Source organism: Pseudophryne corroboree, chromosome 6 (genome assembly GCF_028390025.1).
Source record: "Pseudophryne corroboree isolate aPseCor3 chromosome 6, aPseCor3.hap2, whole genome shotgun sequence".
NCBI classification, from domain to species: domain Eukaryota; kingdom Metazoa; phylum Chordata; class Amphibia; order Anura; family Myobatrachidae; genus Pseudophryne; species Pseudophryne corroboree.
Window position 1 is genome coordinate 247609266 of NC_086449.1, and position 26273 is coordinate 247635538.

The window sequence follows — 26273 nt, forward strand, 5'->3', positions numbered from 1 at the left end:
GCCCAGTCTCCTGCGGAGCCGCTATTCCCCATGGTCCTTACGGAGTCCCCAGCATCCACTACGGACTATGAGAAATAGAATTATCGGTAAGTAAATTCTTTATTTTTTATTTTCAGTGAGATCTGCTGGCAACAGACTCACTGCTACGAGGGACTGAGGGGAGAAGAAGCGAACCTACCTGCTTGCAGCTAGCTTGGGCTTCTTAGGCTACTGGACACCATTAGCTCCAGAGGGATCGAACACAGGCCCAGCCTCGGTCGTCCGGTCCCGGAGCCGCGCCGCCGTCCCCCTTGCAGAGCCAGAAGCAAGAAGAACGTCCAGGAAATCGGCGGCTGAAGACTCCGGTCTTCATTAAGGTAGCGCACAGCACTGCAGCTGTGCGCCACTGCTCCCCATGCACACCACACACTCCGTTCACTGATGGGTGCAGGGCGCTGGGGGGGGGGGGGGCGCCCTGGGCTGCAATAAAAATACCTTAGCTTGGCAAATAAACACATAATATAGTCCGTAAGACTATATATGTGTAAAATCCCCTGCCAAAAATATCCTGAAAAAAGCGGGAGAAGTCCGCCATGAAGGGGGCGGGGCTATCTCCCTCAGCACACTGGCGCCATTTCCTCTCACAGCTCCGCTGGAAGGACGCTCCCAAGGCTCTCCCTGCAGTTTCCAGGCTCAATAGGGTAAAAAAAAGAGGGGGGGGCACTAAATTGAGGCGCAAAACTGTGTATTATAGCAGCTATAGGGGAAAAATCACTGTGTGTAGTGTGTATCCCTGCATTATATAGCGCTCTGGTGTGTGCTGGCATACTCTCTTTCTGTTTCCCCAAAGGACTTTGTGGGGTCCTGTCCTCAGTCAGAGCATTCCCTGTGTGTGTGCGGTGTGTCGGTACGGCTGTGTCGACATGTTTGATGAGGAGGCTTATGTGGAGGCGGAGCAGGTGCCGATAAATGTGATGTCACCCCCTGTGGGGTCGACACCTGAATGGATGGACATGTGGAAGGAATTACACGACAGTGTCAACTCCTTACATAAAAGGTTTGACGACATAGCAGATGTGGGACAGCCGGCTGCTCAGCCCGTGCCTGCCCAGGCATCTCAAAAGCCATCAGGGGCTCTAAAACGCCCACTACCTCAGATGGCAGACACAGATGTCGACACGGATGCTGACTCCAGTGTCGACAACGATGAGACTAGTGTACATTCCAATAAAGCCACTCGTTATATGATTACGGCAATGAAAAATGTGTTGCACATTTCTGATATTACCCCAGGTACCACAAAAAAGGGTATTATGTTTGGGGAGAAAAAGCTACCAGTGGTTTCTCTGACGTCCTAGTGGATGCTGGGAACTCCGTAAGGACCATGGGGAATAGACGGCTCCGCAGGAGACTGGGCACATCTAAAGAAAGATTTAGGACTATCTGGTGTGCACTGGCTCCTCCCCCTATGACCCTCCTCCAAGCCTCAGTTAGATTTCTGTGCCCGGCCGAGCTGGATGCACACTAGGGGCTCTCCTGAGCTCCTAGAAAGAAAGTATAGTTTAGGTTTTTTATTTTACAGTGAGACCTGCTGGCAACAGGCTCACTGCACCGAGGGACTAAGGGGAGAAGAAGCGAACCTACCTAAGTGGTGGTAGTTTGGGCTTCTTAGGCTACTGGACACCATTAGCTCCAGAGGGATCGAACACAGGACCCGACCTCGTCGTCCGTTCCCCTTACAGAAGCAAGAAGGTCCGGAAAATCGGCGGCTGAAGACTTCTGTCTTCTCCAAGGTAGCGCACAGCACTGCAGCTGTGCGCCATTGCTCCTCATGCACACCACACACTGCGGTCACTGATGGGTGCAGGGCGCTGGGGGGGGGGGGGGCGCCCTGAGCATCAATATTTACACCTTGGCTGGCAAACTGACACCATATATAACCCCAGGGGCTATATAGGTGTATATTAACCCCTGCCAGAATTATTAAAATAGCGGGAGAAAGCCCGCCGAAAAAGGGGCGGAGCCATCTCCCTCAGCACACTGGCGCCATTTTCCCTCACAACTCAGCTGGAAGGATCGCTACCTGGCTCTCCCCTGCAGTCCTGCACTACAGAAAGGGTTAAAAAGAGAGGGGGGCACAAAAATTAGGCGCAGTATATTATAATAATGCAGCTATAAGGGAAAACACTCTCTATAGGTGATATCCCTGTGATATATAGCGCTCTGGTGTGTGCTGGCATACTCTCCCTCTGTCTCCCCAAAGGGCTTTGTGGGGTCCTGTCCTCTGTCAGAGCATTCCCTGTGTGTGTGCTGTGTGTCGGTACTGCTGTGTCGACATGTATGATGAGGAAAATGATGTGGAGGTGGAACAAATGCCTGTGAATGTGATGTCACCCCCTGCGGGTCGACACCTGTGTGGATGGACTTATGGAAGGTGTCAACTCCTTACACAAAAGGTTTGACGACATAGGACAGCCGGCTACTCAGCTTGTGCCTGTTCCAGCGTCTCAAATGTCATCAGGGGCTTTAAAACGCCCGCTACCTCAGGTGACAGACACAGATGTCGACACGGATACCGACTCCAGTGTCGACGACGATGAGACTAGTGTACCCTCCAATAGGTCCACCCGTTACATGATTGAGGCAATGAAAAATGTATTACACATTTCTGATAATATCCCAGGTACCACAAAAAAGGGTATTATGTTTGGTGAGAAAAAACTACCTGTAGTTTTTCCTGCATCTGAGAAATTAATATGAGGTGTGTGAGGAAGCGTGGACTTCCCCCGATAAGAAATTGATAATTTCTAAGCAGCGTACCCTTTTCCGCCAGAGGATAGGTCACGTTGGGAAATACCCCCTAGGGTAGATAAAGCGCTGACACGCTTATTAAAAAAGGTGGCACTACCGTCTCCGGATACGGCCGCCCTAAAGGAACCTGCTGATAGAAAGCAGGAAACTACCCTTAAAGCTATATACACACACACGGGCATTATATTGAGACCAGCTATTGCCTCGGCATGGAGGTGCAGTGCGGCAGCTGCGTGGTCAGATTCCCTGTCGGATAATACTATGGATAGGGACAATATTTTGCTGACAATAGAGCATATAAAAGACGCTGTCTTATACTTGCGTGATGCACAGAGGGATATTTGCCGGCTGGCCTCACAAATAAGCGCTATGTAAAATCGATGCCGATTCAAAACGGCACATGGAAGTTTTGCCCTATAAGGGGGTGGAACTGTTTAGGGATGGTCTTTCAGACCTCGTTTCCACAGCTACTGCTGGGAAATCAAACTGGTTGCCACAAGCTACCCCACAGCAAAAGAAAGCACTGTATTATCAGGTACAGTCCTTTCGGCCCCAGAAAAGCAAGAGGGCTGGAGGCTCATCTTTTCTGCCAAGAGGAAAAGGTAGAGGGAAAAAGCTGCAGCACACAGCTAGTTCCCAAGAGCAGAAGTCCTCCCCTGCGTCCGGTAAGTCCACAGCATGACGCTGGGACTGCTCAGGCGGACCCGGGTACGGTGGGGGCCCGTCTCAAAAATTTCAGCGCACAGTGGGCTCTCTCACAGGCGGATCCCGGGGTTCTTCAAACAGTATCTCAGGGGTACAGGCTGGAATTCGAGACGTCTCCCCTCCGCCGTTTCCTAAAATCTGCCTTACCGGCAACTCCCTCTGCCAGGGAGGCAGTGTGGTGGTTATCTAAAAACTGTATTCACTGCAAGTGATTGTCAAGGTACCCCTCCTTCAACAAGGAAAGGGTTACTATTCCACAATGTTTGTGGTACCGAAACCGTAAGGTTCGGTGAGACCCATATTAAATTTAATATCCTTGAACACATATATCAAAAGATTCAAGTTCAAGATGGAATCGCTCAGGGCGGTTATTGCGAACCTGGACGAGGGGGATTACAGGGTCTCTCTGGACATCAAGGATGCTTACCTGCATGTCCTCATTTACCCTCCTCACCAGGAGTACCTCAGGTTTGTGGTACAGGACTGTCACTATCAGTTCCAGACGCTGCCGTTTGGGTTATCCACGGCACCGAGGGTCTTTACCAAGGTAATGGCCGACATGATGATACTCCTTCGCAAGAAGGGAGTTTTTAATTATCCCGTACTTGGACGATCTCCTGATAAAGGCGAGGTCCAAGGAACAGTTGGTAGTGGGGGTAGCACTTTCTCGGGAAGTGCTGCAACCGCACGGCTGGATTCTCAATATTCCAAAGTCACAGCTGGTCCCGACGACACGTCTTCTGTTCCTGGGAATGATTCTGGACACAAACCAGAAAAAAGTGTTTCTTCCAGTGGAAAAAGCCGAGGAGTTGTCATCTCTAGTCAGAGACCTCCTAAAACCGGGACAGGTGTCGGTACATCAATGCACACGAGTCCTGGGAAAAATGGTAGCTTCGTACGAAGCAATTCCATTCGGAAGGTTCTACGCAAGGACTTTCCAGTGGGACCTGTTGGACAAGTGGTCCGGGTCCCATCTCCAGATGCAACAGCGGATAACCCTGTCGGCAGGGACCAGGGTGTCGCTGCTGTGGTGGCTGCAGAGGGCTCATCTACTAGAGGGCCGCAGATTCGTAATACAGGACTGGGTCCTGGTGACCACGGATGCCAGCCTTCGGGGCTGGGGTGCAGTCACACAGGGAAGAAATTTCCAAGGACTGTGGTCAAATCAGGAGATTTCGCTTCACATAAATATTCTGGAGCTAAGGGCCATTTACAATGCCCTAAGCCAAGCAAGGCCCCTGCTTCAGAACCAGCCGGTACTGATCCAATCAGACAACATCACGGCGGTCGCCCATGTAAACAGACAGGGCGGCACAAAAAGCAGGAGGGCATTGGCAGAAGCCATAAGGATTCTCCGATGGGCGGAAAATCATGTGTTAGCATTGACAGCAGTGTTCATTCCGGGAGTGTACAACTGGGAAGCAGACTTCCTCAGCAGGCACGACCTCCACCCGGGAGAATGTGGACTTCATCCAGAAGTCTTCCAAATGCTGGTAAACCGTTGGGAAAGACCACAGGTGGACATGATGGCGTCCTGCCTCAACAAAAAGATATTGCGCCAGGTCAAGGGACCCTCAGGCGATCGCTGTGGACGCTCTAGTAACACCGTGGGTGTACCAGTCGGTTTATGTGTTTCCTCCTCTGCCTCTCATTCCCAAGGTACTGAGAATAATACGAAGGCGAGGAGTGAAAACTATACTCGTGGTTCCGGATTGGCCAAGAAGAGCTTGGTACCCGGAACTTCAAGAGATGCTTTCAGAGGACCCTTGGCCTCTGCCGCTCAGACAGGACCTGCTGCAGCAGGGGCCCTGTCTGTTCCAAGACTTACCGCGGCTACGTTTGACGGCATGGCGGTTGAACACCGGATCCTGAAGGAAAAGGGCATTCCGGAGGAAGTAATCCCTACCCTGATCAAAGCCAGGAAGGATGTCACCGCAAAACATTATCACCGCATTTGGCGGAAATATGTTGCTTGGTGTGAGGCCAGGAAGGCCCCAACGGAGGAATTTCAACTGGGTCGATTCCTGCATTTCCTGCAAACAGGGGTGACGTTGGGCCTCAAATTGGGGTCCATTAAGGTCCAGATTTCGGCCCTGTCGATTTTCTTCCAGAAAGAACTGGCTTCACTGCCTGAAGTTCAGACTTTTGTCAAAGGAGTTCTGCATATTCAGCTTCCTTTTGTGCCCCCAGTGGCACCTTGGGATCTCAATGTGGTTTTGGAGTTCCTGAAATCACATTGGTTTGAACCACTTAAGACTGTGGATTTGAAATATCTCACGTGGAAAGTGGTCATGCTGTTTGCCCTGGCTTCGGCCAGGCGTGTGTCAGAATTGGCGGCTTTGTCCTATAAAAGCCCTTATCTGATTTTCCATATGGATAGGGCAGAGTTGAGGACTCGTCCTCAGTTTCTCCCGGAGGTGGTATCAGCGTTTCACTTGAACCAGCCTATTGTGGTGCCTGCGGCTACTAGGGACTTGGAGGATTCCAAGTTACTGGACGTAGTCAGGGCCCTGAAAATTTATGTTTCCAGGACGGCTGGAGTCAGGAAAACTGACTCGCTGTGTATCCTGTATGCACCCAACAAACTGGGTGCTCCTGCTTCTAAGCAGACTATCGCGCGCTGGATTTGTAGCACTATTCAGCTGGCGCATTCTGCGGTGGGACTACCGCAGCCTAAATCTGTAAAAGCCCATTCCACAAGGAAGGTGGGCTCATCTTGGGCGGCTGCCCGAGGGGTCTCGGCTTTACAACTTTGCCGAGCTGCTACTTGGTCAGGGGCAAACACGTTTGCTAAATTCTACAAATTTGATACCCTGGCTGAGGAGGACCTGGAGTTCTCTCATTCGGTGCTGCAGAGTCATCCGCACTCTCCCGCCCGTTTGGGAGCTTTGGTATAATCCCCATGGTCATTACGGAGTTCCCAGCATCCACTAGGACGTCAGAGAAAATAAGAATTTACTCACCGGTAATTCTATTTCTCGTAGTCCGTAGTGGATGCTGGGCGCCCATCCCAAGTGCGGATTGTCTGCACTACTTGTAAATAGTTATTGTTACACAAATCGGGTTGTTATTGCGAGCCATCTGTTCAGAGGCTCCTTTTGTTATCATACTGTTAACCGGGGTTCCTATCACGAGTTATACGGTGTGATTGGTGTGGCTGGTATGAGTCTTACCCGGGATTCAAAATCCTTCCTTATTGTGTCAGCTCTTCCGGGCACAGTGTCCTAACTGAGGCTTGGAGGAGGGTCATAGGGGGAGGAGCCAGTGCACACCAGATAGTCCTAAATCTTTCTTTAGATGTGCCCAGTCTCCTGCGGAGCCGTCTATACCCTATGGTCCTTACGGAGTTCCCAGCATCCACTACGGACTACGAGAAATAGAATTACCGGTGAGTAAATTCTTATTTTTCCCCCCATCTGATGAATTAAAAACTGGTAATTTCTAAAAAGTTACTAATGGCGTACCCTTTCCCGCCAGAGGACAGGTCACGTTGGGAGACATCCCCTAGGGTGGATAAAGCGCTCACACGTTTGTCAAAAAAGGTGGCACTACCGTCTCCGGGTACGGCCGCCCTAAAGGAGCCTGCAGATAGAAAGCAGGAGGCTATCCTGAAGTCTGTATATACACACTCAGGAATTATACTGAGACCGGCTATTGCTTCAGCATGGATGTGCAGTGCTGCAGCTGCGTGGTCAGATTCCCTGTCGGAAAACATTGATACCCTAGACAGGGACACTATATTGCTAACCGTAGAGCATATTAAAGACGCTGTCTTATACATGAGAGATGCACAGAGGGATATTTGCCGGCTGGCATCTAAAATAATATAATATAAAATATTATAAGTCACATATTAAGGAGTCCTTTCCTGATTGATCACTCTTTGAAACGTCTCGCAAAATCCAGAAGATAAACATGAAAAAAGAAAATAATACACATATATGGGTGGTAATGCTTTGGAATAATTGTTTAGTCCATATGTGTCCATAAAAAGAAAGCCTAATGTGCTGGGATGTTTTTGATAGAAGATGAGGACAGTGTCTCGCCACCATTCAATTCTACTGGTACACGTACCGAAACTCACATAAAATAGGGTAAGAACAGGTATATAAAGGTATCTTTTGAAGATCTATCCCACGTGATGTAAGGCAATACGTAAAAGACAGATGACGTACCCCACTTACTTTAGAAGGGGGATTAATCCCACGTATCAAGGTTTCTTTTAAGCCAGGACCAGAAAAAACTTCCAAGATACTTCAAAGCGGTTTATTTGAAAGAATGTCCATTAAAACAGCAATCGGGTACTTTTCTAAGTTGTTTTTCAACTCTCTGGTTAATGAAGGGCATGCAGGTCTAGGTGTATTTAGACCTTGAAAAAGACCCAAGAGGTCGAAACGCCGTTGGTGATATCAGGCAGTGAGTTCATACCTTTTTTTATTTATAAGAATATTGCGCCAGGTCAAGGGACCCTCAGGCGATAGCTGTGGACGCTCTAGTGACACCGTGGGTGTACCAGTCGGTTTATGTGTTCCCTCCTCTGCCTCTCATACCCAAGGTACTGAGAATAATAAGAAGGAGAGGAGTAAGAACTATACTCATTATTCCGGATTGGCCAAGAAGAGCTTGGTACCCAGAACTTCAAGAAATGATCTCCGAGGACCCATGGCCTCTGCCGCTCAGACAGGACCTGCTGCAGCAGGGACCCTGTCTGTTCCAAGACTTACCGCGACTGCATTTGACGGCATGGCGGTTGAACGCCGGATCCTGAAGGAAAAAGGCATTCCGGAGGAAGTCATCCCTACGCTGATTAAAGCTAGGAAGGAGGTGACCGCAAACCATTATCACCGCATATGGCGAAAATATGTTGCGTGGTGTGAGGCCAGAAGGGCCCCAACGGAGGAATTTCAGCTGGGTCGATTTCTGCACTTCCTACAGTCAGGGGTGACTATGGGCCTCAAATTAGGTTCCATTAAGGTCCAGATTTCGGCTCTGTCGATTTTCTTCCAGAAAGAACTGGCTTCACTGCCTGAAGTTCAGACGTTTGTTAAAGGAGTGCTGCATATTCAGCCTCCTTTTGTGCCTCCAGTGGCACCTTGGGATCTCAACGTGGTGTTGGATTTCCTTAAGTCACATTGGTTTGAGCCACTTAAAACTGTGGAACTAAAATATCTCACGTGGAAAGTGGTCATGCTGTTGGCCTTGGCTATATACTTGTATATAGTTATTGCCTAACTAAAGGGTTTTTGTTTGGAGCCATCTGTTGAGAGGCTCAGTTGTTATTCATACTGTTCACTGGGTATAGTATCACAAGTTGTACGGTGTGATTGGTGTGGCTGGTATGAGTCTTACCCGGGATTCCAAATCCTTTCCTTATTGTGTCAGCTCTTCCGGGCACAGTTTCCTAACTGAGGTCTGGAGGAGGGGCATAGAGGGAGGAGCCAGTGCACACCAGGTAGTCCTAAATCTTTCTTAGTTGTGCCCAGTCTCCTGCGGAGCCGCTATTCCCCATGGTCCTTACGGAGTTCCCAGCATCCACTACGGACTACGAGAAATAGAATTACCGGTGAGTAAATTCTTATTTTCTCTAGTGTTGCTCTGATATTGTCATGTTGTCCTATGCTGGGATTTCCTTACCTCCCCTTTTCTCTCCAGTATCATAGTGTTGGATAAGTGGTTAGGACGGCTCAGATTGCATTCTGGTAAAATGACCAAATCCATGAGGCTTAATAATATCGAGGCGATTCTGCTCTTGATGCAGGTCTAATTTGGCTCTAGGATCTTGTCCTCAGTGGTGGTAACATGTCATACATTCTGCTTTCTTGTCTTGGAAGTTGACGCACGGTCTTAAGACAGAGGGGCAGATGTATTAACCTGGAGAAGGCATAAGGAAGTGATAAACCAGTGATAAATGCAAAGTGATAAACACATCAGCCAATCAGCTCCCATATGTAAATTAGCAGTTAGGATATGATTTGCTGGTGCATTATCACCTTACACTTAACACTGCTTTATCACTGGTTTATCACTTCCCTATGCCTTCTACATGTTAATACATCTACCCCAATGTATGTTCTTTTAGCTGGCAGTATCATGTTTGGCCCTGGATAGAATAATCAGTCAACAAAAAGGTCTTTCCTCTGCATTAGTGTTTTAAAGCTCAAAGGTTATAGATTTCTCAGGGGAAGCTAAGGATATTAATTTGAGAGGTAAATCCTTTGCTCTGCAATAAAGAGGGAAAGAGGCTTGGTCAGCTAAGGTGAATAACACCATAGAGGACCCCATCCAGTTTTTCACCATTGTTCTTCTTGGAGGCAAAACAAAATTACTGGCTTTTATGGTGGCCAGTCTGGCCTTGGGGAGTTCAGTCCATAGCAGGAGTGGGTTGGGATTATTTTCAGATATAATCTTGGTTTACAAATAAAACCGATATCTGGCCAAGTTTGAACAGTCTGTAATCCTTTTGCCTAGCAGTAGAATCAGACCATGTTAAATTATGTAGTTGGCTAGATTGAATAGGATCTGAACATTTTTGCTGTTAATACCAGATCCCAGTTGCTTTGACTTTTTTTTTTGTTTGGAAGCTGGCAGTACACACTAGCCAATTGCTGGCATCTTTTGACTGCGTTTCCCCAACTGCCTCATTATCCAAATGATCTCAGATGAAGTGAAATATAGGACAGTACACGTGTTTTAGTGGCCACATGCTGTAGTGTCAGAGTGTATCGATAGCTTTACTTACTTGCACTGTTTTAGGCAGCGAACATCTTTTAAGAAACCAAATACATTTTCACTCCCACCCTTTAACGGTACACCTCTTATCTTCCCTTTTTCTGCTTCTTTTGAATTTCCAGTTGTCGGCAATAAACCACATGAAGGCGGTAAGATAAGCCAGGGATACAAAGAATAGCAAAACATTCTGTACAGCTTAACTGGCATAAAGTAGATCTGTAAATTGAGCATGGGGGGAGGCTGACATTTTTGTAAACTGAACTGTGACTATTAAATGTTCGGCAATGTTCCTAGTGAACTGACTGGCTTAATATTGATTCAGGCCAAAAAGATGGTGCTCTAGATTTGTTATTTAATCATTGTTTCCATTTTTTTTTAGTTACAAGAGGAATTGGATCGTCTTCAAGAGCTAAAGCTGCAGAATATTAAAATTTTTATTGAAGTAATTCGAGCAGAGTTATCAGCCTACTGGGACAAGTGCTTTTATAGCAATGAGCAAAGGCAAACTTTTGCTCCATTTTATGATGGTGAGTTGTTTTAAGATATCTATCCTTTTTTTATTTTTTATATTTTCATTATCAATATATAAACAGAAGTCTAAAATATAATCTTCAGTATTGTGCGATACTAAATCACTAATGGAGCCTAATTAAAACCTAAATATGTCTTGTCAGTTGACTACAGTGAAGACCTGCTAGCTCTCCATGATGTTGAAATCAACCGCATCAAGCAGTACTATGAGGACAACAAAGAGATGTTTGAAGGTGTGCAAAAGTGGCAAGAGAACTGGAATCTCTTTCTAGAGCATGATGTAAGTAAATCATGACATTGTATTGTGCAAACCTCTTCCTGTTCTTTTTTTTTTTTCCTAATTAATACGCACAGAAAGGAACAAGGCCCTGAATAAATTCCCCAGCTCCATCTTGTTGTCTATACGTTCTACTTTAACTCTGCTATCCCATCCTGCATCTGGGGTTCTTGTCTCTGATTGGTCAGCTTTCTGTTGCAGTTTCTATCTGCGATTCTGCAAGTTAAGCCTTCGTCTGCTCAGCCTTCCCCTGTAACGCTATCAGGGTTTGGAGTTCTGCGGTGACTGACGTCTCTGCTCTCATGTACGTCTGTGGCTCACATGCTCATGGCTCCCAGTGGCTTGCAGTTTCTTCTTTGTCGTGGTGTGCTTTACTTGGGCTGGAGCTCCTTTTGGCTTTGATCCCTGTGGCTCATGTACAGTCTCCTGTCAGGCCCTGGTGTATGCTGACACAGTGCACAGTCTGACCTACTCCTCCTCTGGACTGTTAATTTATCTGCCCAGTCACCACTTGCTGTTCCTGTGAGTTGGGGACTGTTGCACTTGTCTTTGGGGGTAACGGCTGCCTCAGCTTCCTGTGTCCAGCCACTTGGGAGAACTACTGTTGTTACCTTGAGTTCCTAGTTAGAAATATGAGGCAGTGCTCCTCTACTTCTCATACACAGACACCACTGTTTTTACCACTGTCCATTATTTGAGCTATCGCTCTGGTGTATTTTAGAGTGTGCTCTTTATTTCTCCCAGACTTTTGTTCTGGGCCGACGCCACCTAGTTAACATTTAGAAGTTTCAGGTTGTCCTCTGGACTCTCCTTTGCAAAGTCCATTATCAATCTCTTGGCAGGTCTGTATATCCTGCTGCCATATTGCAGTTTGGTTGTCTGCCTAGGATTGCTGTTTTCTCTCTGATATACACCCCCTTACTAAAGCACCAACTGCCCAGAGGGGAAAAAACTGGTGTGTTCGTGGAATGGTGACCAGGGACTGCGCTTCCCTCACCTGTGTCTACCAAGATACAAATAGTGACGGATAAAACACTCCTACACATGGCTCTCATACCCAGTAGACCAATGACAACTAGGCCGCACAGCCAGAGCAATGAGTGAATGACTCATTGCTCTGTCTGTGCGGCCTAGCTTGGACCTTATTCTTTATTTCTCTGACGTCCTAGTGGATGCTGGGTACTCAGTAAGGACCATGGGGATTAGACGGGCTCCGCAGGAGACTGGGCACTCTAAAGAAAGATTAGGTACTATATCTGGTGTGCACTGGCTCCTCCCTCTATGCCCCTCCTCCAGACCTCAGTTAGAATCTGTGCCCGGCCCGAGCTGGTTGCACACTAGGGGCTCTCCTGAGCTTCTAGTAAAGAAAGTATTTGTTAGGTTTTTTATTTTCAGTGAGATCTGTTGGCAACAGACTCACTGCTACGAGGGACTAAGGTGAGAAGAAGCGAACCTACCTGCTTGCAGCTAGCTTGGGCTTCTTAGGCTACTGGACACCATTATCTCCAGAGGGATCGAACACAGGCCCAGCCTCGGTCGTCTGGTCCCGGAGCCGCGCCGCCGTCCCCCTTGCAGAGCCAGAAGCAAGAAGAACATCCTGAAAATCGGCGGCTGAAGACTCCGGTCTTCATTATGGTAGCGCACAGCACTGCAGCTGTGCGCCATTGCTCCCTATGCACACCACATACTCCGGTCACTGATGGGTGCAGGGCGCTGGGGGGGGCGCCCTGGGTTGCAATTAGAGTACCTTACATTGGCAAACAGCACATAATATAGTCTAATAAACTATATATGTGCAAAAATCCCCTGCCACAATATAAATATAAGAGCGGGAGAAGTCCGCTGAGAAAGGGGCGGGGCCATCTCCCTCAGCACACTGGCGCCGTTTCCTCTTCACAGCTCCGCTGGAAGACAGCTCCCCAGGCTCTCCCCTGCAGTTTCCAGGCTCAAAGGCTAAAAAAGAGAGGGGGGGCGCAAACTGTATATGTAAAGCAGCTATAGGGAAAATCACTTTGTGTTAGTGTAAATCCCTGATTAAATAGCGCTGTGGTGTGTGCTGGCATACTCTCTCTCTGTCTCCCCAAAGGACTTTGTGGGGTCCTGTCCTCAGTCAGAGCATTCCCTGTGTGTGTGCGGTGTGTCGGTACGGCTGTGTCGACATGTTTGATGAGGAGGCTTATGTGGAGGCGGAGCAGGTGCCGATAAGTGTGATGTCACCCCCTGCGGGGCCGACACCAGAGTGGGTGGATATGTGGAAGGTATTAACCGACAGTGTCAACTCCTTACATAAAAGGCTGGATGACGTAACAGCCGTGGGACAGCCGGCTTCTCAGCCCGTGCCTGCCCAGGCGTCTCAAAGGCCATCAGGGGCTCAAAAACGCCCGCTACCTCAGATGGCAGACACAGATGTCGACACGGAGTCTGACTCCAGTGTCTACGAGGATGAGACATATACACAATCCACTAGGGGCATCCGTTGCATGATTACGGCAATGAAAAATGTGTTACACATTTCTGACATTAACCCAAGTACCACTAAAAAGGGTATTATGTTTGGGTAGAAAAAGCAGCCAGTGTTTTTCCCCCATCAGATGAGTTGAATGAAGTGTGTGAAGAAGCGTGGGGTTCCCCCGATAAGAAACTGGTAATTTCTAAAAAAGTTACTGATGGCGTACCCTTTCCCGCCAGAGGATAGGTCACGTTGGGAGATATCCCCTAGGGTGGATAAGGCGCTCACACGCTTGTCAAAAAAGGTGGCACTGCCGTCTCAGGATACAGCCGCCTTGAAGGAGCCTGCTGATAGAAAGCAGGAGGCTATCCTGAAGTCTGTATATACACACTCAGGTACTATACTGAGACCTGCAATTGCCTCAGCATGGATGTGTAGTGCTGCTGCAGCGTGGTCTGATACCCTGTCAGATAATATTGATACCCTCGACAGGGATACTATTTTGCTAACCATAGAGCATATTAAAGACGTCGTCTTATATATGAGGGATGCACAGAGGGATATTTGCCGGCTGGCATCCAGAATTAATGCAATGTCCATTTCTGCCAGGAGGGTATTATGGACCCGGCAGTGGACAGGTGATGCTGATTCTAAAAGGCACATGGAGGTTTTGCCTTATAAGGGTGAGCAATTGTTTGGGGATGGTCTCTCGGACCTCGTATCCACAGCAACAGCTGGGAAATTGAAATTTTTACCTCAGGCTCCCTCACAACCTAAGAAAGCACCGTACTATCAGGTACAGTACTTTCGGCCTCAGAAAGGCAAGCGGATCAAAGGTGCTTCCTTTCTGTCCAGAGGCAGGGGGAGAGGGAAAAAGCTGCACCAGACAGCCAGTTCCCAGGAACAAAAATCCTCCCCTGCTTCTACTAAGTCCACCGCATGACGCTGGGGCTCCACGGCCGGAGCCGGGTGCGGTGGGGGCGCGTCTCCGTAACTTCAGCGACCAGTGGGTTCGCTCACAGGTGGATCCCTGGGTTCTACAAGTGGTATCTCAGGGATACAAGCTGGAGTTCGAGGCTACTCCCCCTCGACGTTACCTCAAATCGGCCTTGCCAGCTGCTCCCAGGGAAAGGGAGGTAGTACTGGCGGCAATTCACAAGCTATACCTCCAGCAGGTGATAATCAAGGTCCCCCTCCTTCAACAGGGACGGGGTTACTATTCCACAATGTTTGTGGTACCGAAACCAGACTGTTCGGTGAGGTCCATTCTCAATTTGAAAGCCTTGAACACTTATATAAGGAAGTTCAAGATGGAATCGCTCAGAGCGGTTATTGCAAGCCTGGAAGAGGGGGATTTTATGGTGTCGCTGGACATCAAGGATGCTTACTTGCATGTCCCCATTTACCCACCTCACCAGGAGTACCTCAGGTTCGTGGTACAGGACTGCCATTACCAATACCAGACGTTGCCGTTTGGTCTGTCCACGGCACCGTGGGTGTTTACCAAGGTAATGGCCGAAATGATGATACTCCTTCGACGGGAGGGAGTTATAATTATCCCGTACTTGGACGATCTCCTTATAAAGGCGAGGTCCAAGGAGCAGTTACTAGTCAGCTTAGCACTATCTCAGGACGTGCTACTTCAGCACGGCTGGATTCTAAATATCCCAAAGTCGCAGCTGATTCCTGCGACGCGTCTGCTGTTCTTGGGCATGATTCTGGACACAGAACAGAAGAAAGTGTTTCTCCCGGAGGAGAAGGCCCAGGAATTATCATCTCTAGTCAGGGACCTCCTGAAACCAAAGCAGGTGTCGGTGCATCACTGCACGCGAGTCCTGGGAAATATGGTAGCTTCTTACGAAGCAATTCCCTTCGGCAGGTTCCATGCAAGGACCTTTCAGTGGGATTTGTTAGACAAGTGGTCCGGATCGCATCTTCAGATGCATCGATTGATCACCCTGTTCCCGAGGGCCAGGGTGTCTCTGCTGTGGTGGCTGCAGAGTACGCACCTTCTCGAAGGCCGCAGATTCGGCATACAGGACTGGGTCCTGGTGACCACGGATGCAAGCCTCCGAGGTTGGGGGGCAGTCACCCAGGGAAGAAACTTCCAAGGACAATGGTCGAGTCAGGAAACTTCCCTACACATAAATATTCTGGAACTAAGGGCCATTTACAATGCCCTGAGTCAAGCAGAACCCCTGCTTCAAAACCAACCGGTTCTGATTCAGTCAGACAACATCACGGCGGTCGCCCATGTAAACCGCCAGGGCGGCACAAGAAGCAGGGTGGCAATGGCAGAAGCCACAAGGATTCTTCGATGGGCGGAGAATCACGTGATAGCACTGTCAGCAGTGTTCATTCCGGGAGTGGACAACTGGGAAGCCGACTTCCTCAGCAGGCACGACCTCCACCCGGGAGAGTGGGGACTTCATCCAGAAGTCTTCCAGCTGATTGTAAACCGTTGGGAACGGCCACAGGTGGACATGATGGCGTCCCGCCTCAACAAAACGCTAAAAAGATATTGCGCCAGGTCACGGGACCCTCAGGCGATAGCTGTGGACGCTCTAGTGACACCGTGGGTGTACCAGTCGGTTTATGTGTTCCCTCCTCTTCCTCTCATACCCAAGGTACTGAGGATAATAAGAAAAAGAGGAGTAAGAACAGTACTCATTGTTCCGGATTGGCCAAGAAGAGCTTGGTACCCAGAACTGCAAGAAATGATCTGAGGACCCATGGCCTCTGCCGCTCAGACAGGACCTGTTGCAGCAGGGGCCCTGTCTGTTCCAAGACTTACCGCGGCTGCGTTTGACGGCATGGCGGTTGAACACCGGATCCTGAAGTAAAAGGGCATCCCGGAGGAAGTCATTCCTACGCTGATTAAAGCTAGGAAGGATGTGACCGCAAAACATTATCACCGCATATGGCGAAAATATGTTGCTTGGTGTGAGGCCAGGAAGGCCCCAACGGAGGAATTTCAGCTGGGTCGATTTCTGCACTTCCTACAGTCAGGGGTGACTATGAGCCTAAAATTGGGTTCCATTAAGGTCCAGATTTCGGCTCTGTCTATTTTCTTTCAAAAAGAACTGGCTTCACTGCCTGAAGTCCAGACATTTGTTAAAGGAGTTCTGCATATTCAGCCCCCTTTTGTGCCTCCAGTGGCACCTTGGGATCTCAAAGTGGTGTTGGATTTCCTAAAGTCGCATTGGTTTGAGCCACTTAAAACCGTGGAACTAAAATATCTCACGTGGAAAGTGGTCATGCTGTTGGCCTTGGCTTCGGCCAGGCGTGTGTCAGAATTGGCGGCTTTGTCATGTAAAAGCCCTTATCTGATCTTCCATATGGATAGGGCGGAATTGAGGACTCGTCCCCAATTTCTTCCTAAGGTGGTATCAGCGTTTCATTTGAACCAACCTATTGTGGTGCCTGCGGCTACTCGGGACTTGGAGGATTCCAAGTTGCTGGACGTAGTCAGGGCCCTGAAAATCTATGTTTCCAGGACGGCTAGAGTCAGGAAAACTGACTCGCTATTTATCCTGCATGCACCCAACAAGCTGGGTGCTCCTGCTTCAAAGCAGACTATTGCTCGCTGGATCTGTAACACGATTCAGCTTGCACATTCTGCGGCTGGACTGCCGCATCCTAAATCTGTAAAAGCCCATTCCACAAGGAAGGTGGGCTCTTCTTGGGCGGCTGCCCGAGGGGTCTCGGCTTTACAACTTTGCCGAGCTGCTACTTGGTCGGGTTCATACACGTTTGCTAAATTTTACAAGTTTGATACCCTGGCTGAGGAGGACCTGGAGTTTGCTCATTCGGTGCTGCAGAGTCATCCGCACTCTCCCGCCCGTTTGGGAGCTTTGGTATAATCCCCATGGTCCTTACGGAGTACCCAGCATCCACTAGGATGTCAGAGAAAATAAGAATTTACTCACCGATAATTCTATTTCTCGTAGTCCGTAGTGGATGCTGGGCGCCCGTCCCAAGTGCGGACACTCTGCAATACATGTATATAGTTATTGCTTAACTAAAGGGTTATTGTTATGAGCCATCTGTTGAATGAGGCTCATTTGTTGTTTCATACTGTTAACTGGGTATAGTTATCACAAGTTGTACGGTGTGATTGGTGTGGCTGGTATGAGTCTTACCCTGGATTCCAAATCCTTTCCTAGTATTGTCAGCTCTTCCGGGCACAGTTTCCTTAACTGAGGTCTGGAGGAGGGACATAGAGGGAGGAGCCAGTGCACACCAGATATAGTACCTAATCTTTCTTTAGAGTGCCCAGTCTCCTGCGGAGCCCGTCTATTCCCCATGGTCCTTACGGAGTACCCAGCATCCACTACGGACTACGAGAAATAGAATTACCGGTGAGTAAATTCTTATTTTGTCATTACCTCTACTTATACTGTCTGTATTGGTTTATTATGCTGCTCCACACCGTGATGCTAATGAGCAACTTTCTATCCTTATGTGTTGGCTGAGATTGTTTATGCATGTACTTTGCTTGGATATGAAAAATGACTCCATGCACATGTTTTATCCTGACTTTTGATTGTGTCCCACAACAACATTCTGTCAAATGCCACTTTGTGTGTATGCTGAACTCCCATATTATATTTTGTGTGCATGGCTGTATGCAGGAGGGAGAAAGTTTTTGGATACATCGGAAGTATTGAAAGGATAGAGCGTTTGCAGATGTGACTAGAGCAGAAATAAGAAATCTTCATTGTACTAGAAGAACAGTAATTTCTCTGACGTCCTTAGTGGATGCTGGGACTCCGTAAGGACCATGGGGAATAGCGGCTCCGCAGGAGACTGGGCACAACTAAAGAAAGCTTTAGGACTACCTGGTGTGCACTGGCTCCTCCCTCTATGACCCTCCTCCAGACCTCCGTTAGAATCTTGTGCCCGGCTGAGCTGGATGCACACTAGGGGCTCTCCTGAGCTCCTAGAAAAGAAAGTATATTTTTAGGTTTTTTATTTTCAGTGAGATCTGCTGGCAACAGACTCACTGCTACGAGGGACTAAGGGGAGAAGAAGCGAACCTACCTGCTTGCAGCTAGCTTGGGCTTCTTAGGCTACTGGACACCATTAGCTCCAGAGGGATCGAACACAGGACCCGACCTCGATCGTCCGTTCCCGGAGCCGCGCCGCCGTCCCCCTTACAGAGCCAGAAGCAAGAAGATGGTCCTGGAAATCGGCGGCAGAAGACTTCGGTCTTCAACAAGGTAGCGCACAGCCCTGCAGCTGTGCGCCATTGCTCCTCATGCACACCTCACACTCCGGTCACTGATGGGTGCTGGGGGGGGGCGCCCTGAGCAGCAATATTAAACACCTTGCTGGCATAAAACTCACATAATATAGTCTTAGAGGCTATATATGTGAAAAATCCCCCTGCCAGATATCCATAAAAAAGCGGGAGAAGTCCGCCGAAAAAGGGGCGGAGCTATCTCCCTCAGCACACTGGCGCCATTTTTCCCTCACAGCTCCGCTTGAAGGATCGCTCCCTGCAGTTTCAAGAGTACAAAGGGTAAAAAGAGAGGGGGGGCACTAAATTTAGGCGCAGTAGTATACATATAAGCAGCTATAAGGGAAAATCACTCAGTTATAGTGTTAATCCCTGTGTTATATAGCGCTCTGGTGTGTGCTGGCATACTCTCTCTCTGTCTTCTCAAAGGGCTTTGTGGGGTCCTGTCCTCAGTCAGAGCATTCCCTGTGTGTGTGCGGTGTGTCGGTACGGCTGTGTCGACATGTTAGATGAGGAGGCTTATGTGGAGGCGGAGCAGATGCCGATAAATGTGATGTCACCCCCTGCGGGGCCGACACCTGAGTGGATGGACTTGTGGAAGGAATTACGTGAAAGTGTCAACTCCTTACATAAAAGGTTTGACGACATAGCAGATGTGGGACAGCCGGCTTCTCAGCTCGTGCCTGCTCAACTGTCTCAAAAGCCATCAGGGGCTCTAAAACGCCCGCTACCTCAGATGGCAGACACAGATGTCGACACGGATACTGAATCCAGTGTCGACGACGATGAGACTAATGTAACTTCCAATAGGGCCACACGTTATATGATTGAGGCAATGAAAAATGTGTTGCACATTTCTGATGTTACCCCAGGTACCACAAAAAAGGGTATTATGTTTGGAGAGAAAAAACTACCAGTGGTTTTTCCCCCAGCTGAGGAATTAAATGAAGTGTGTGAAGAAGGGTGGGCTTCCCCCGATAAACTGGTAATTTCTAAAAGGTTACTAATGACGTACCCTTTCCCGCCAGAGGATAGGTCACGTTGGGAAACATCCCCTAGGGTGGATAAAGCGCTCACACGCCTGTCAAAGAAGGTGGCACTACCGTCTCCGGATACGGCCGCCCTAAAGGAGCCTGCTGATAGGAAGCAGGAGGCTATCCTGAAGTCTGTATATACACACACAGGTATTATACTGAGACCAGCTATTGCTACAGCATGGATGTGCAGTGCTGCAGCTGCGTGGTCGGATTCTCTGTCGGAAAATATTGATACCCTAGACAGGGACACTATATTGCTATCCATAGAGCATATAAAAGACGCAGTCTTATACATGAGAGATGCACAGAGGGATATTTGCCGGCTGGCATCTAAAATAAGTGCAATGTCCATTTCTGCCAGGGGAGGATTATGGACTCGGCAGTGGACGGGTGATGCAGATTCTAAAAGGCACATGGAAGTTTTGCCTTATAAGGGTGAGGAGTTGTTCGGGGATGGTCTCTCGGACCTCGTTTCCACAGCAACAGCTGGGAAGTCAGCATTTTTACCCCATGTTCCCTCACAGCCAAAGAAAGCACCGTATTATCAGGTACAGTCCTTTCGGCCCCATGAGGGCAAGCGGGTTAAAGGCGCGTCCTTTCTGCCCAGAGGTAGAGGGAAAAAGCTGCAGCATACAGCCAGTTCCCAGTAGCAAAAGTCCTCCCCCCGCTTCCTCCAAGTCCACCGCATGACGCTGGGGCTCCACAGGCGGAGCCAGGTACGGTGGGGGCCCGTCTCAAAAACTTCAGCAATCAGTGGGCTCGCTCACGGGTGGATCCCTGGATCCTTCAAGTAGTATCTCAGGGGTACAAGCTGGAATTCGAGACGTCTCCCCCCCCGCCGTTTCCTCAAATCTGCCTTGCCAACAACTCCCTCAGGCAGGGAGGCAGTGCTAGAGGCAATACACAAGCTGTATTCCCAGCAGGTGATAGTCAAGGTGCCCCTCCTTCAACAAGGACGGGGTTACTATTCCACAATGTTTGTGGTACCGAAACCGGACGGTTCGGTGAGACCCATTTTAAATTTGAAATCCTTGAACACATATATAAAAAAATTCAAGTTCAAGATGGAATCGCTCAGGGCGGTTATTGCAAGCCTGGACGAAGGGGATTACATGGTATCACTGGACATCAAGGATGCTTACCTGCATGTCCCCCTTTACCATCCTCACCAGGAGTACCTCAGATTTGTGGTACAGGATTGTCATTACCAATTCCAGACGTTGCCGTTTGGTCTGTCCACGGCACCGAGGGTATTTACCAAGGTAATGGCCGAAATGATGATACTCCAATGGAAAAAGGGAGTTTTAATTATCCCGTACTTGGACGATCTCCTGATAAAGGCGAAGTCCAGGGAGCAGTTGTTGGTCGGGGTAGCACTATCTCGGGAGGTGCTACAACAGCACGGTTGGATTCTAAATATTCCAAAGTCACAGCTGGTCCCTACGACACGTCTACTGTTCCTGGGGATGGTTCTGGACACAGAACAGAAAAAAGTGTTTCTCTCGGAGGAGAAAGCCAAGGAGCTGTCATCTCTAGTCAGAGGCCTCCTGAAACCAAAACAGGTGTCGGTGCATCACTGCACGCGAGTCCTGGGGAAAATGGTAGCTTCTTACGAGGCAATTCCATTCGACAGGTTCCATGCAAGAACTTTTCAGTGGGACCTGTTGGACAAGTGGTCCGGATCGCATCTTCAGATGCATCGGCTGATAACCCAGTCTCCAAGGACCAGGGTATCTCTGCTGTGGTGGCTGCAAAGTGCTCATCTTCAAGAGGGCCGCAGATTCGGCATACAGGACTGGGTCCTGGTGACCACGGATGCCAGCCTTCGAGGCTGGGGGGCAGTCACACAGGGAAGAAACTTCCAAGGACTATGGTCAAGTCAGGAGACTTCCCTACACATACATATTCTGGAGCTGAGAGCCATTTACAATGCCCTAAGTCAGGCAAAACCCCTGCTTCAAAACCAGCCGGTACTGATCCAGTCAGACAACATCACGGCAGTCGCCCATGTAAACCGACAGGGCGGCACAAGAAGCAGGACGGCGATGGCAGAAGCCACAAGGATTCTCCGATGGGCGGAGAATCACGTGTTAGCACTGTGAGCAGTGTTCATTCCGGGAGTGGACAACTGGGAAGCAGACTTCCTCAGCAGGCACGACCTCCACCCGGGAGAGTGGGGACTTCATCCAGAAGTCTTCCAACTGATTGTAAACCGGTGGGAAAGGCCACAGGTGGACATGATGGCATCCCGCCTAAGCAAAAAGCTAGAAAGATATTGCGCCAGGTCAAGAGACCCTCAGGCGATAGCTGTGGACGCTCTAGTGACACCGTGGGTGTACCGGTCGGTTTATGTGTTCCCTCCTTTTCCTCTCATACCCAAGGTACTGAGGATAATAAGGAGAAGAGGAGTAAGAACTATACTCATTGTTCCGGATTGGCCAAGAAGAGCTTGGTACCCGGAACTTCAAGAAATGATCTCAGAGGACCCATGGCCTCTGCCGCTCAGACAGGACCTGCTGCAGCAGGGGCCCTGTCTGTTCCAAGACTTACCGCGGCTGCGTTTGACGGCATGGCGGTTGAACACCGGATCCTGAAGGAAAAGGGCATTCCGGAGGAAGTCATTCCTACGCTGATTAAAGCTAGGAAAGAAGTGACCGCAAACCATTATCACCGCATTTGGCGAAAATATGTTGCGTGGTGTGAGGCCAGGAAGGCCCCAACTGAGGAATTTCAGCTGGGCCGGTTCCTGCACTTCCTACAGTCAGGGGTGACTATGGGCCTAAAATTGGGTTCCATTAAGGTCCAGATTTCGGCTCTATCGATTTTCTTCCAGAGAGTACTGGCTTCACTACCTGAAGTTCAGACTTTTGTTAAGGGAGTGCTGCATATTCAGCCCCCTTTTGTGCCTCCAGTGGCACCTTGGGATCTCAACGTGGTGTTGGATTTCCTAAAGTCACATTGGTTTGAGCCACTTAAAACCTTGGAATTAAAATATCTCACGTGGAAAGTGGTCATGCTGTTAGCCTTGGCTTCGGCCAGGCGTGTGTCAGAATTGGCGGCTTTGTCATGTAGAAGCCCTTATCTGATTTTCCATATGGATAGGGCAGAATTGAGGACTCGTCCCCAGTTTCTCCCCAAAGTGGTATCAGCTTTTCATCTGAACCAACCTATCGTGGTGCCTGCGGCTACAAATGACTTGGAGGCTTCCAAGTTGTTGGATGTAGTCAGGGCCCTAAAAATTTATGTTTCCAGGACAGCTGGAGTCGGAAAGACTGACTCGCTCTTTATCCTGTATGCGCCCAACAAGTTGGGTGCACCTGCGTCAAAGCAGACTATTGCTCGCTGGATCTGTAGTACGATTCAGCTTGCACATTCTGCGGCTGGACTGCCGCATCCTAAATCAGTCAAAGCCCATTCCACGAGGAAAGTGGGCTCGTCTTGGGCGGCTGCCCGAGGGGTCTCGGCTCTTCAACTTTGCCGAGCTGCAACTTGGTCAGGGGCAAACACGTTTGCAAAATTCTACAAATTTGATACCCTGGCTGAGGAGGACCTGGAGTTCTCTCATTCGGTGCTGCAGAGTCATCCGCACTCTCCCGCCCGTTTGGGAGCTTTGGTATAATCCCCATGGTCCTTACGGAGTCCCCAGCATCCACTTAGGACGTTAGAGAAAATAAGAATTTACTCACCGGTAATTCTATTTCTCATAGTCCGTAGTGGATGCTGGGCGCCCATCCCAAGTGCGGATTGTCTGCAATACTTGTATATAGTTATTGCTTAACTAAAGGGTTATTGTTGAGCCATCTGTTGAGAGGCTCAGTTGTTATCATGCTGTTAACTGGGTATTGTATCACGAGTTATACGGTGTGATTGGTGTGGCTGGTATGAGTCTTACCCGGGATTCAAAATCCTTCCTAATTGTGTCAGCTCTTCCGGGCACAGTATCCTAACTGAGGTCTGGAGGGGGGTCTTAGTGGGAGGAGCCAGTGCACACCAGTAGTCTAAAAGCTTTATTTATAGTTGTGCCCAGTCTCCTGCGGAGCCGCTAATCCCCATGGTCCTTACAGAGTCCCCAGCATCCACTACGGACTATGAGAAATAGAATTACCGGTGAGTAAATTCTTATTTTTAAGTAGCTCTAGCCATGACTTATTTGTTTAGTTACTTTTTAAAAAACGTTTTTTTTTTTGTTTTGTTTTTTTCCCCCCTCCTATTTTATTTTGTCCTTAGAGAAAGGCAACAGATCCAAATAGGTTCACGAACCGTGGAGGCAATCTCTTGAAAGAAGAAAAGCAACGAGCAAAGTTGCAAAAAATGCTACCCAAGGTATCGGTGAAAATAATAATAAATACATTTGGTGGAACATACTGATAAATGTATTTGTGCAGTTATATTTGTACTATTTTAGAAATACGTTTTTACTTTGATTAAATTTATATTACATGACCTCTAACTTCCTATATGTCACACAGATACATACTAGTAGTGGTGTGTGGTTGTGCTTAATGTGATGAAGTAAAACGTAACTTTAATTGGTGCATTTAAAAGGATCACTGTTTTTGAAAATGATTCTGGATTGAGATTAAACCCCTAATGCTTGTTCGAGAGCAGCGTCTTCTATTGCTGTATAGTTACATTGGTGATGCTGCCCAGTTGAATGGAATTGCCATTTCAGTGCTGACATTTGCCACTGTGTACTGCATGGTTTTTATCAATATAAACATTTTTGGATGCTTTTTTGTTTTGTCCTCACTATAGCTGGAGGAGGAATTAAGAGTTCGCATTGCAGCGTGGGAAGGAGAACAAGAGCAGGAGTTCTTTGTGGGTGGAAAGAAATTTATGGACTATGTTGCAGAGCAGTGGAACCAGTTTAACCAGGATAAAGAAAAGGAGAAACAAGAGCGGGTAACATGCTTTATTTTTGTATAGCATAGAGAGCTAGTTTTGTTTAACTACCCACTTTTTGTTTTTTCTGGTGTTTTGATGATTATTTTTGTTCTGTAAATTGGACCTTTTGCAACAGACTGCAATTTATGTAATAGCTTCTGGATGTGGGCGTGTGTTTCAGCATAACTATAGCCTCCCAGTACAATCAGGCATGTTTGTACTCTAGTGACGTACCATTCAAGATAGTTATTGGTTTCCTTTTAATGCAGTTAATGAAGAAGAACCGTCAGCTAGAGGAAGAAATGTATTACGGAAGTGCACCCAGAACACCTAACAAGCGAAGAGTGCTTGGCACTACTACACCTAGTAAACTGCGCAAGGTTTGCTCTACTTTACACTTTGCGCTACTATATGTGCAACTGTTTCTCTATCGTCCTAAGTGGATGCTGGGGTTCCTGAAAGGACCATGGGGAATAGCGGCTCCGCAGGAGACAGGGCACAAAAAAGTAAAGCTTTACTAGGTCAGGTGGTGTGCACTGGCTCCTCCCCCCATGACCCTCCTCCAGACTCCAGTTAGATTTTGTGCCCGAACGAGAAGGGTGCAATCTAGGTGGCTCTCCTAAAGAGCTGCTTAGAGAAAGTTTAGTTTAGGTTTTTTTTTTTCTTTACAGTGAGTCCTGCTGGCAACAGGATCACTGCAACGTGGGACTTAGGGGGAAAGTAGTAAACTCACCTGCATGCAGAGTGGATTTGCTGCTTGGCTACTGGACACCATTAGCTCCAGAGGGATCGAACACAGGCCCAGCCGTGGAGTCCGGTCCCGGAGCCGCGCCGCCGACCCCCTTGCAGATGCTGAAGCGTGAAGAGGTCCGGAAACCGGCGGCTGAAGACTCCTCAGTCTTCATAAGGTAGCGCACAGCACTGCAGCTGTGCGCCATTTTCCTCTCAGCACACTTCACTGGGCAGTCACTGAGGGTGCAGAGCGCTGGGGGGGGGCGCTCTGAGAGGCAAATATAAACCTTATACAAGGCTAAAAATACCTCACATATAGCCCATAGGGGCTATATGGAGATATTTAACCCCTGCCTGACTGGAAAAATAGCGGGAGAAGAACCCGCCGAAAAAGGGGCGGGGCCTATCTCCTCAGCACACGGCGCCATTTTCTGTCACAGCTCCGCTGGTCAGAACGGCTCCCAGGTCTCTCCCCTGCACTGCACTACAGAAACAGGGTAAAACAGAGAGGGGGGGCACATTAATGGCTATATATATATATATTAAAGCAGCTATAAGGGAGCACTTAATATAAGGATATCCCTTGTATATATAGCGCTTTGTGGTGTGTGCTGGCAGACTCTCCCTCTGTCTCCCCAAAAGGGCTAGTGGGTCCTGTCTTCATTAGAGCATTCCCTGTGAGTTTGCGGTGTGTGTCGGTACGTGGTGTCGACATGTATGAGGACGATATTGGTGTGGAGGCGGAGCAATTGCCAAATATGCAGATGTCACCCCCCAGGGGGTCGACACCAGAATGGATGCCTTTATTTGTGGAATTACGTGATGGTTTATCTTCCCTTAAACAGTCAGTTGAGGACATGAGGCGGCCGGACAATCAATTAATGCCTGTCCAGGCGC

General features: G+C 48.6%; 1 protein-coding gene across 6 annotated transcripts in view; it reads left to right on the forward strand.

Moving 5' to 3' along the window:
- Positions 1-26273, forward strand: part of PRC1 (protein regulator of cytokinesis 1) — a 252249-nt gene that overhangs the window by 199837 nt on the left and 26139 nt on the right. For 5 of the 6 annotated variants that reach the window (XM_063925849.1, XM_063925851.1, XM_063925850.1 and 2 more), the window contains 5 exons: positions 10604-10751; positions 10899-11035; positions 23988-24083; positions 24516-24662; positions 24914-25024. In XM_063925849.1, coding sequence (XP_063781919.1) covers positions 10604-10751; positions 10899-11035; positions 23988-24083; positions 24516-24662; positions 24914-25024 — 639 coding nt within the window. The remainder of the gene's footprint in view (positions 1-10603; positions 10752-10898; positions 11036-23987; positions 24084-24515; positions 24663-24913; positions 25025-26273) is intronic. The other variant, XM_063925847.1, reaches the window with a different exon arrangement.